Source organism: Tupaia chinensis, unplaced genomic scaffold, assembly GCF_000334495.1.
Source record: "Tupaia chinensis unplaced genomic scaffold, TupChi_1.0 Scaffold000612_1, whole genome shotgun sequence".
NCBI lineage: Eukaryota > Metazoa > Chordata > Mammalia > Scandentia > Tupaiidae > Tupaia > Tupaia belangeri.
Window position 1 is genome coordinate 99,030 of NW_006160131.1, and position 11,684 is coordinate 110,713.

General features: G+C 51.6%; 1 protein-coding gene across 1 annotated transcript; it reads left to right on the forward strand.

Moving 5' to 3' along the window:
* Positions 1–5,370: 5,370 nt before the first annotated feature.
* On the forward strand, positions 5,371–11,189 carry LOC102501596 (olfactory receptor 1361). Its single transcript, XM_014591727.1, has 3 exons — positions 5,371–5,469; positions 6,291–6,324; positions 10,279–11,189. The coding sequence occupies exons 1-3, from the start codon at positions 5,371–5,373 to the stop codon at positions 11,187–11,189; spliced, it is 1,044 nt and encodes a 347-aa protein (XP_014447213.1).
* The last annotated feature ends 495 nt before the right edge of the window (positions 11,190–11,684 follow it).

The window sequence follows — 11,684 nt, forward strand, 5'->3', positions numbered from 1 at the left end:
CCCTCTCCCCCCCCCCCCGCCCCCCCCCTGCCACATCCATGACCAGTGACAAATAGCTCTGATGGCGGGCCTCCTGCCCACCACCGGATGCCAGGACGGCCTTCCCTGGCCCGCAGTTCCCCTCCTGGCCGCTAGGCTACCTGTCCAGCCTCCTTGGTACCTTCCTCTGAGTTCCTGGCTCAGAATGTCATTGCCTGGTAGATGTCTCTGTCACTTCCACTGCCTCTCACCTCTCTAAGTGGTCCTGACTCCGCGCCCCTTCCCTCAGTGTCACCTCCTTCTGTCTGGACCTTGGCTGTCTCTGTCTCTCCTGCTCCCCCTGCCCTTTCTCCCACCAGGACGCTGTTCTATCAGCCTGCTCCCCACACCACCTCTCTCTCCCTGCGTCTTGGGGGAGTGACCCGCTCGCCCCAGTGGGCGTCCAATCATCACCTGGTCACCAGGGCCCCTGCTCAGGGGAGGGTCACAAGCCGGATGCGGGAAGGTTCTGTTGGAGGGTCCGGGGACTGAGGCCAAGAGCTCGTGTTCCCAGAGGACCCGATTCTTTTGTCCCGTTAAATCCCCTCCTGGGAGCAGGCAGGGGAAGGAGGGGGAATGCATTCCTCCTAAGACCCCTCTTCAGGACCCCAGGGGGGTGGAGCAGGCAGATGGGGGACGTGGGGGGGCCAAGAGCAGAGCCCCGGCCTGCCCACCTCTCGGCTTGGGTGATACCCAACGACCTGTTTCCAGGAAACAAAGGCAAGAAGTCAGGAGTGCTGGCCCCTCCCAGACACCCCGACGTCCCAGTATGCACCAGCCCCCCTCTGGGCAGCCGCAGTCACAGGGAGAGCCTCTAGGACACCATCTTTCTCCAGAACACTCCCATTTCCTCCTCCAGATGTCATCTCAGTCACCCAGAGCCCCTGGACAGCATGACCTTCCACCCACCTGGCCTCCACAAAGCCCTGACTCCAAGACGCCCAGATCCAGGCCCTCAGGGTCACTGCAGTAAGCTGAGGCTCCAGAGTGTGGACGTCCCAGCTCTTCAAGGATCCCTGAGGAATCAGAACCACCCGACACCCACAGCTCTCCGTCTCTCAGGGTTACTCAGGCTGAAGAAATCATCTGACACCCACAGGATGCCTTGACACCCCAGGACCCCAGGGGCTCTCCAATACCCAGAACCCTCCACCTCCACCGGGGGAGTCTCCTCCTCCCCACCAATCCTGACCTCCCAGGACACACTAACCCCTTGGGAGGCTCTGTGCCTACAGGACAGTCCCCCTGAGGTCACACACCCTGACAACTCAGGTAGGAAGCATAACCCTCCAGGATCCTGATGCTTTAAGTGCGGCCTGTGGAGCTGCAGCAGCAGAGGTGGGACACAGGCGCTTGTCAGAAACATCTCAGGCCTCGGGGCCAGCAGGTGGTGTGCTGGATAAGGGCACTGGATTCCCACATGGCCAACCATGGTTCAAGTCCTGGACCTGGTGGCTTGCTTCCTAACTTTCCCTTTCTCTCCCTCTCTCTCACTCTCTGTCTCTCTTGTCAAATAAAGAAAAAAAAATGGAAATAAATAAATAAATAATTCTTAAAAAAAAAAAAGAAAAGAAAGAAAGAAAGAAACATCTGAGGCCTCTGAGCTACTGAATCAGAAACTGTTTCCTAAGCAGATTCCCCGGGGACCCGGATGTACACTCATCTCAGTCAGCTTGGACTGCCATCGGAAGTGCCCACACTCTGGGGAGATGCAATAGGCCTTTACCTCCCACAGTTGTGGAGGCTGGGCCGCTCAGTGCCCTGGTAAGGGCTCTCCTCCTGGCTTGCAGACAGCCGCCTTCTCGCCGTGTCTTCACACTGTGGGGGGAGAACCAGCCCTGCTCCCTCACAAGGACACGTGGTCTCATCAAACCTAAGTGCATCCCGAAGGTCCCACCTCCAAATAGCACCGCTTTGGGGGCATAGGGCTTCGACACATGGGAATGCGCAGTCCTTGAAGTGGCAAGGCTGAGAAGCTCTGCTCTAAGATCGGCCTATCTCCCAGGACACATGGTGACCTCCTAGAGCACTCTGAACTCCATGACCTGGTAAGGCCAGTCACATGCGACCTACTTGGATCCACAAGAAAACACGAATGGCAAACCTCCTGCTTCCTGGAGATACCTTAACCCTGAAAGAGAGCTCTGCCCATCCATGCAGGAAGCCGGATTGCTCCAGGACGCTCTGACACTACACAGAAACTGCCCTCCACTCTCGTTCTCCCAGAACACTGAGGGGACAGGTTTGACTTGACATCGCAGAATACCGAAATTCCAAGAGACAGATTTCTAGAAGCATTTGATCATTTTGGGTACCAGCGATTTCAACCTTGACCTTCAAGGAAACCTGATAGCTAGAATCTTCTTACCCTAGGCTAAAAACAGGTCCTGGAGCCAAACTGCCACGCACTCCAGTGCCGGCTGTACTGTTGTGTGATGTGGGCTCGTTACTGTCTTAGTTCTATCAGCTGGCCATAATAACAGAATCAGTTCCCTTTGAATTAGTTACGTTCCTTAAAATCACCACGAACATGGGGAACCGGCAGTTGGCGTAATGGCTATGTCGCTGGACTCCCACGTATTCGATCGCGGTTCGTGTCCCGGACCCGGTGGCTTAAAACTCACGCCGGGCGCGTGTGCATGCTTGCCCAAGATCCCGAGAGGAAAATGGAGGAGAAGGGATTGCGGCGTGACCATCCCCCCTGGGGGGTGATTTCTCGCTTTCTGTCTCTATGTCTCTCTCTGTCTGTCTGGCGAGCGCACACGCCCTAGAGTGAAAATCTCTCAAAAAAAAAAAAAATCACCAGGAACACGGAATGGTGACTATGAAACATTGCTCCTAGGGGCAAGTCTCTGCTCGAGACATTTCTGTCACTAAGCAGGGCATGACCTGGACTGTGTGTGTTTCTGTCTTCACACCGGGGTCACGGCTGACGGTCCTGGAACTCACACCTGCACAAAGCTTATCTAGCATGTGTTTTCCCCAGGACACGCCGTAGCCTTCTTACACTTAGAACACTGGACGGCATTTCAGCACCATGCTTGGGGCCACTGTGACTGCAAGACCACCAATAAAAAGCACAACAAATGTTTAAAACATGCATTAAATAGGCACTGGAAAGGACTTACGAGAGGGAAACCAGAAGCCAGAACGGTGCCTTGTCTGGCCTCAGCTGGCACCATGGGGACGCGACTGCTCTGCTTGTGTGCGTGGCTGCAGGACTCACGAACGTGTCGGGGTGTTGGTCTGGCCGGTTACAAGTACATTTTGGCAGGGAGGCAAACCTGCAGATACAGAATCCACGAAAAAGGAGGACCGACTGTGCCTCCCTCCCAGAGGTGTACGAAGTGAGCGTTCATGAAAGAGAAGCACTTGGGACTGTACCTGGAACACCACAAGCGTTCACAGTGACTCACAGGGACAGTGCTGTGGACGGCCATCTTCATTTGTATTAGGAATGTGACATGAATGGTGCGCCCAGAGACCCCAACCCTAGAGTTAGGCTGGTCCTGTCAGATCCTTGGTCTCTAAGGCAGAAAGGATACTCTCACTCTTTAGGACACAGGTACCCTCCAAGAAGCGTTGACCTCAGTACTTTATAGACAACTTGATACTTCGAGCTCACAATGACTCCATGGCCCTGTATGGCACCCAGACCACAAGAACCTGGTGATTCTTGGAAGCTCAGACCCTTTGAGGAGTTCCTGACCAGATGAAACTTAGATGCTCAGGAGCACCATGCCTCCCTGCCCACCTCAAACCTCCAGTTCCTCTAATCTAAGCTTTTACCCATCAGGACCCCTTGAATCTATAGGTGATGAGTCTAACCCTGAAGAGATTTTGCTTTTTGAGGAAAACCATTCCCTACAAGACACTCTTAGACACGGTACATGATAACCCCTCAACTGCCAGAACATCCAGACTTCCTGAATCCCTCACTCCTGCCAAGCAGACTCTGCTCCTCCAGGCCCCCAGACTCTGCATACACAAGCGCCCTCTGACATTCTACTCTGTGACAGGTCCATTCAAGTCTGTCTGAACCCTCAAGGACCACAGATCCCCAGAAAACCTGAATTTCCTCAGAAGACCTGATTTCATACCAAAGAGATGTACTGACCTACTTCAAAACCTTGACAGCTCTGGGCTTGCAGGATATCCAGGAGTCTGCCTGCCCCTGTCCCTGGTCCCTTCCCCAGCTAGCCCAACTTCCAACAGACTCTATCAAACTACAGTTCGATCTTCCCAGACACTCTGACCTCAGTGATGTTAAAAGGCTACCTCAGCAATGTTCTGACATGATAAAGTGTCCTGAGGCTCAGAATACCTGACCAAGTTATTGTGTCTTTCTCAGATCTCTGTTCAAGAAGAAACTTTTGTAGCCTATACAGTATGGAGGTTTTCCAAATATCTAAAAACAGAACTGCCTTATGATCCAGTAATCCCACTCTTGGGTATTTACCCAAAGGATAAGAAATCACTCTGTTGGAGAGGCATTTGCACATCCATATTTATTGTAGCATTATTCACAATAGCTAAACATGGAATCAACCTAACTCCCCAATAACTAGTGAGTAGATTAAGAAAGGTGGCTTATATACAATGGAAATGCTCAGCCATCAAGAACAATGAGATCCTGTCATGAGACAAAAAGGCCTGAACCTAAGAGATACAATGCTAAATGAAATAAGCCAGGTGAGGAAAGACAAATACAGTATGTCTCCAGTAAACATACACCGCATGTCCACACTCCATGCAGAATCCGAAAGGCTTTATGGCTAAGAAGTAGTGAGAACAGCAAATGTGAGAAACTGATGCAGGAGGGGTTTGGGAGGTAGGAAAGAGAAAGGCGTTCAGGAAAAAATGATTAATGATATAAAAATGCGTGTCAAGATGGCAAGCAGGTTACGGAACAGCGCACCAGCAGAGCAAGAACAGGCGTTGCCAATCTACCATAAACCTCTAAACAAGGAGCTAAGGGTGTAACCATGAGGTGCTCTTTGTTGAAGAAGAAACTTTTGTAAATAAATAGTTCTACAGGAATGAATTAATTGTGTAAGTACATATCGGTAACAATGAAATGCTAGCTATATTACAGAACCATAGATTCGTGGGATATTAGAGCCTTGGAAATTACGGACTCGGTACTTCCTTAGCCTCCCCTCGTCTCCTGAATGGAGAAACAAATGCAGAAAACCTGAGTTGACTGCCCAAGTTCAAACAGCTCTGGCCTCGAGCTCCTCTCACCCCATCGGTGTCCAGAGCATGGGAACAGAGGACAGTGAGCGGAGTAGTTGTAATGAGGAGCCTGGGGATTGGCCGCAGGGACACCCGAACCACTGCTGCCTGATCCCCATGGAAGTCCTCCTCTCCAGGAAGGAGGCATCTGCTTGCTCCCAATTGCCCAGCCCGACCCAGAAGACCCACAGCGTCCCACCCCACATCCTCTCCTCAGTGAGAAAGCTCTCTCGCTCCTCGGCCCCAGCCGCGACTTTCACACCAGCCACGGTCCGAGCTGGCCAATTGCCCAGCCCGACCCAGAAGACCCACAGCGTCCCACCCCACATCCTCTCCTCAGTGAGAAAGCTCTCTCGCTCCTCGGCCCCAGCCGCGACTTTCACACCAGCCAGGGTCAGAGATGGGGATTCCGTGAGAGCACCTGGCAGCAGCACAGAACAGCCAGGTAAGGACGGCCAGGGAGCAGGGGAGGCACGGTCACCTCTGACAGCAGACGATTGGCAAGGATCAGACACAGACACATGGATCGACAAATGGAAGAACCGACCCACGACCTCCTTCCTCATCCAACCGGATTCGGAGCAGGAAAGAAACAGCTGTTGGCTTGCCGAGTTCAAACCTTCCCTCTCAGGCTGCAGTGTGCACTGCAGAGCAGAGGGAGCGGGTCTCCAAAACAGAAACGGAAAAGTACGCAGTGGAAGGAGCCAGCCAGAGTCAGCAGTGCCAGGCTCCCAGAAAGCTTAGCCAGAAGCTAAGAGCCCCGAGCCGCCCTCCCTGCCCCAAACAGACTTTTCTGTCAGATATCCAAGATCCCCTGTCCTGTCTCCAACCTCGCCTTTTGCCTGTCATTCCCTGTATATTCCACGGCGGTCTAGGACGGAGCAATAAAAACACCTCGAGGGAGGCTCGTTAGATGTTTTGCAGAGACCACAGAGAGCATCCACTTGGGCTGGGCCCCAAGGACTTAAGCAGCCTTAATTTTGAAGTCCAGGAACACAACTGCTCAAGGCTGCAGATGACAGGGGATTCAGACACAGGGCCACACTAGCGGGACTCACGAGAGCACAGACGGTACCCAGCATCGCCATGCTGAAGTTACACCGCCGGCGGCATTGCCGAGGGACCTGGGCAGAGCACCTCCTCCCTGTGAGGAGCTGCTCGTGAGTACACAGAGAAGACTTTAGGGTATGGCCTGCTCACTGGGGAGTCCCAATGAGTTGGGGTTTATACCGTGAAATGATTTTTTTTCCTAATGGCTGATCTTCTGTCGGCAGCTCTCATAAAAATATTGTGGCAGAGTGGCTCATTTTCAGCCACTGTAAATAATAAATGGCGCTCTCTGTCAGCAGCCAGGCGTCCCAGAGCCTCAGGTTCTGCTGCCCCCCTCCCTGACAGTGCCCATGGCTGGGAGCCTGGGTGAGGGGAGCTGTGGGCCAGTCTCAGGCACCTCCTCCCTGCCGCCTCCTAGGATACTCCTGGGTGGGAGAAAGCAATACGGAGAGACTGCAGGAGGTCCCAGCTCCTCGGCCAGTGTGGCAGCTGCCCTCCTCTGCTGGGGTTTGCAGCACTCTGGCCATCACTGTCCGCCTGGGCAGGAGTACGAAAGCGTTCCCTGTGAGCTTGCCTCTACGGGTCCTCCCGGAAGGTCCTCCAGGGCCACCTCTCTGTGAGGGGCTCAGTGGTGAAGATCTGCCCCTGCCCACCCTCCAAGTCCCACCACAGCTCCCCTCCAGAGCGTAATGTCAGACCAATGGCATCCCCTTTCCCGGCATGTCTCCCTTGGGATTGCAAAGTGTCCCAGTTAGGTGCCCCGGGGCCCGCACGGCCCTCACATGCCTTGCACTGGCCAACAGCAAGCACTCAGGTGGCCTCTCCGCCATCCCTCCACGGCACTCTTCTCTGCTCACAGAAGGCCAGGTCTGATCAACAGGCCCCGACAGCAGACGCCTTCCAAGTGACACGGCCACAGCCTGGTGTCCCCAGTGGGAGGGTGCCGCAGGCATCTCCTCCCTCAGCTCTGAGGACCAGGAAGCCCTCTGGCCTCTCCTAGAGGGTGCGATGAGAAGGCGCAGATGCCTTCAGAATCACTGCCCTCTTGTATCGGTCCTCTTACCCACGGACCTGGGGAACGAGGGGGCGGTGGTGCCCGGTCCCAGCAGGATCATCCCCGCAACAACAGGAAGCAGCTAATGTACTGCAGCTAGTTCTTTCAGCGTACAGTTTGGGGTATTTGCTGCCAGCTTATGTACGCTTTTACACTCATGCCCCCGTCACAGACAACAGGAAACCCGCAACCAAGTGCTGTACTTCCGCCCCTTTCACCACCCTCACCTTATGGGGACAGCACGCATAGCGACAGAGGGACGCGATGAAGAATGTGTGCAAACATCGCTGTGGATTCTCCTCGCCGAGGCTGCCCCGACTCCTGCACTCCCCATCCATCCTCTCCCTGAGCCTCTCCTCTAACAGGCCCGGCTGGGGTCTGGTACTGGCTGGTCACTCTTTCATCCCTTACAGAGAAAGGACTTCGGATCTCACCACTTTTGCACTGGGTTTAATAACTTCACTCTCACATGGCTGGAATGCTTCCCTGTTCCACGTGAGGTACACCCTGCAGCGTCTCCTGAAAGTATTGCCTATGACACCCCCATTTGTACAGTCAGGCTTGTAACCTGCCAGTCCCCTCCTCTTCCTCCTTCTCCTTACCCCAGGACTTTGCTCTTACCAGAAATGCCACCTCTTCTTCTCTGCTGTTCGACCAGTGAATTCATCCAGGGCTATCGTAGCCGCGCTTCACTAACTCTTCCTGCCTGTGTTTATACGTGATCTTCCTTTCTTTCATTTATTTCATGATAGAAAGTACAGAAGAGAGCACTAAAAAGAGACAGAGAGGACCCCTCAGCGGATCTCATCCCATGCAGTCCCGTTCCCCCAGCCCTCCTCAGCCCGCCAAGGTCCTGGGAGCATGTGCCCCCGCCATGTTTCCAGCTGACTTGGGATCTGAATCTGCCACCTACATGTACCTCCAGCCCTGCCGATCAGCACATCACCACCTGAGCTCCAAGCCTGGGTCATGTTTCGATTTCTTAATACGGAGGTTATTGTTTGGATATACCCCATAATTCGGCTCTTATGAATCTCTTCTTTCCTTTCTAAAAATAATACAACACCACAATGATTTTTTTTTAATTAGCAAAAGGAAGAAAAGACATCTCTTAGCTGAATCCTTCACAAAGCAACCTCTCCCTGAGGCTTGCTGAGCCCACAAAGCTCTTTCCATGATAGGCAGTTAGCAGGTTTAAGGACAAACCACCAGGTGGAGGCTTCAAAGCCTGAAAATAATGAAGTCCTGGGAAATGTCAGAGACCTAGAGTGGATTCGCTGAGCTGCAGACAGAAGAATGTGCGACCTTGAGCAAACTCCTAATGCCCTTGCTTTCAGTCTTCCCTTCTGCTGACCGAAGCTCCTCATTCTCACCGGCAGATTTGAACAGGAACCCGAAGAGCAGATGCCTGTGGAGCGGGAGCACCCGCCTGCCAGCCAGCTGCTCCACAGACGGCAGCTAACCACGGCCTAAGAGCAAGCCAGGCAGGCATGCGCAGGACAGCTTTCTGCTCGCTCTCGTGCCGTGGATACTAAGGGGTCTTTCAGTCGGAGAAGCATCTAATCCTCTCAGTTTCTCATTTCTGATTCTTCTTCTCAGTTTCCTTCTTTATGCAATTCATCATTCACAGGATCAAAAAACAATGTGTGGGGGCCAGCAGATGGTGTGGTGGTTAGAGCGCTGGACTCCCACATGGCTGACCACAGTTCACGTCCCATATCTGACAGCTTGTGTTCTCACTTTCCCCCTCTCTCTCTCTCTCTCTTTAGTGAGCACATGTGCCCTATAGCAAATTAAAACGTAGTAATAATAAAGAATTCTTTTTTAAAAAGTATGTGTAAACACAGTCTATACATACAAGTCTACACACAGTAAATACCACTGCAACACAAATTAGGCTGCACGTAGGCAAAGATAATGAAACATTACGGACCTTCACCTGCTATTTACTGTCTCCATAGGATTGCCTAATGTGAGTTAATTCCCAGACAATGCCAAAAACTGTCCATAAAGATGTCGCTTAAATGGGACCAGCACATGGCATAGCAGTTACATCGCTGGACTTGCACATGGCCAGCCACGGTTCGAGTCCTGGACCTGGTGGCTTCAAAATCATGCAGGGCGTGTGTGCATGTATACCCAAGATTCAAGAGAAAAATGGAGAAGGGATTATAGCATGGCCATCCCCCCTGGGGGGTGATTTCTCACTTTCCCTCTCACTGTCTCTGTCTCTCCGGTGAGCACAGGCACACTAAGGCAAAAACCTCTTGGAAAAAAAAAAAGATATTGTTTAAGTGGTGAGCTAGTATCATCAGTCTTAAATAATTTATATTTGATATTATATTAATTAGAAATAATCCTTGAATCTGGTGCCATTAAAAGTATCAACCTTGGGACCAGTAGGTGGCATAATGGTTACATTGCTAGACTCCCAATAGTTGACTGCGGATTGAGTCCTAGGCCTGGAAGCTTAAAATTCAGGCCAGGCCCGTGTGCATGCATGCTCAAAATCTTAAGAGGAGAATGGAGGAGAAGGGATTGCTGTGTAACGATTTCTCTACGGGGTGATTTCTCACTTGCTCTCTCTCTCCCCTATGATGAGCACACATGCCCTATAGCAAAAATCACTCTCTCAGAAAGCAATTATCAATCTCATGGGATCAGCACATGGCATAATGGTTATGTCACTGGATTCCCACATAGTTGGGTGTTGTTCCAGGCCCAGACCCAGTGGCTTAAAACTCACACCATATGCATGTACATGCATGCCCAAAATCCCAAGAAGAGAAGGGATTGTGGTGTAGCCATTCCCCCCCTCAAGAGTGATTTCTCATTTGCTGTCTCTCTGTCTCTGTCTCTCCAGCGAGTGCACATGCCCTATAGCAAAAAAACTCTCTAAAATATATATATATATATATGAGTTACAGAATTCTTTCTTCTGGGCCTCTCTGGGCAGTCAGAGCAGGAAGACGTCCTCTTCGGACTGTTCTTGTGGATGTACCTGGTCACCATCACCGGGAACAGTCTCATCGTCTTGGCCATCAGCTGTGACAGGCATCTCCACACGCCCATGTACTTCTTCCTGGCCAACCTCTCCTGTGTGGACATCTGCTTTTCATCAGTCACAGTCCCCAAAATGCTGGCGAATCACGTACTGGAAAGCAAGTCCATCTCCTACGCGGGGTGCATGGCCCAGATCTACTTCTTCATCACGTTCATCAACATGGACGGCTTCCTCCTGAGTGTGATGGCCTATGATCGCCATGTGGCCGTCTGCCGCCCGCTGCACTACTCCATGATCATGAGGCCCAAGCTCTGCGTCCTGCTGGTGGCTGTGTCTTGGGTCATCACGAACCTGCACGCTCTCCTCCACACCCTTCTCATGGTCCGACTCACATTTTGTTCCAGCAACGTGGTGCGCCACTTCTTCTGCGACCCGTACCCTGTCCTAAAGCTCTCCTGTTCTGACACCTCTGTCAATGACCTGGTGGTCTTCACTGTGGGCGGGCTGATATTTCTGACACCGTTCACATGCATCGCTGTGTCATATGCTTACATCTTCTCTGACGTGCTGAGATTGCCATCTGCCCGGGGGATCAGGAAAGCCCTGTCCACGTGTGGATCCCACCTCACTGTGGTCTCCCTGTTCTATGGGGCAATCCTGGGGGTCTACATGCGCCCCTCATCCTCCTACTCAATGCAGGACACAGTGGCCACTGTCATCTTCACAGTGGTGACACCCCTGGTCAATCCCTTCATCTACAGCCTGAGGAATCGGGACATGAAGGGAGCCATACGGAAATTAATTATTCAGAGACTAGTTTTACCATGATTCTAGAATCAGAATATTTTAGGACTGAGAGAACTGAGAACAGAGAAACTGAGGCTGAAACAGACACAAAACTCACTCATGACTATTAGTGATACATATTCATGATCACATTTTTAAATACAAGGCTGATGAGCAGCCATATTTTAAACCATTAATTCATCATTTATATAAGCCTAGTTCTGTGACTCTAATTATACAGACGAAAACCAGACTGAGGCTCAAGTAAATTAAATGATCAATCCAGAGTGACATTTGTATACATTTTTAAATAAAAACTTGGTCTGGTAATATATCAGCTGCCACCATGATCTGGGAACTGCACATGCCGACTGTGAGCTGCATATGCCAGCTAACGTTTTATCTGTTGTCCCCCAATTACCTGATCGTGAATAATATCAAATAAAATAAGACCTGATGCTTATTAATATTTCAGTATTTCAGTAAGGACTATTTCCATTTTTATTTGCTTAATTCTCACACAGCCTCATGAGGGGA

Excerpts from the sequence above, each read along its gene's own strand:
- LOC102501596 (XM_014591727.1), top strand. The coding sequence starts at position 5,371 with ATGGAAGTCCTCCTCTCCAGGAAGGAGGCATCTGCTTGCTCCCAATTG. Across the intron at positions 5,470-6,290 it reads CACCCCACATCCTCTCCTCA|GGCCACACTAGCGGGACTCA; the intron begins GTGAGAAAGCTC and ends ATTCAGACACAG. Across the intron at positions 6,325-10,278 it reads GACTCACGAGAGCACAGACG|TTACAGAATTCTTTCTTCTG; the intron begins GTACCCAGCATC and ends TATATATATGAG.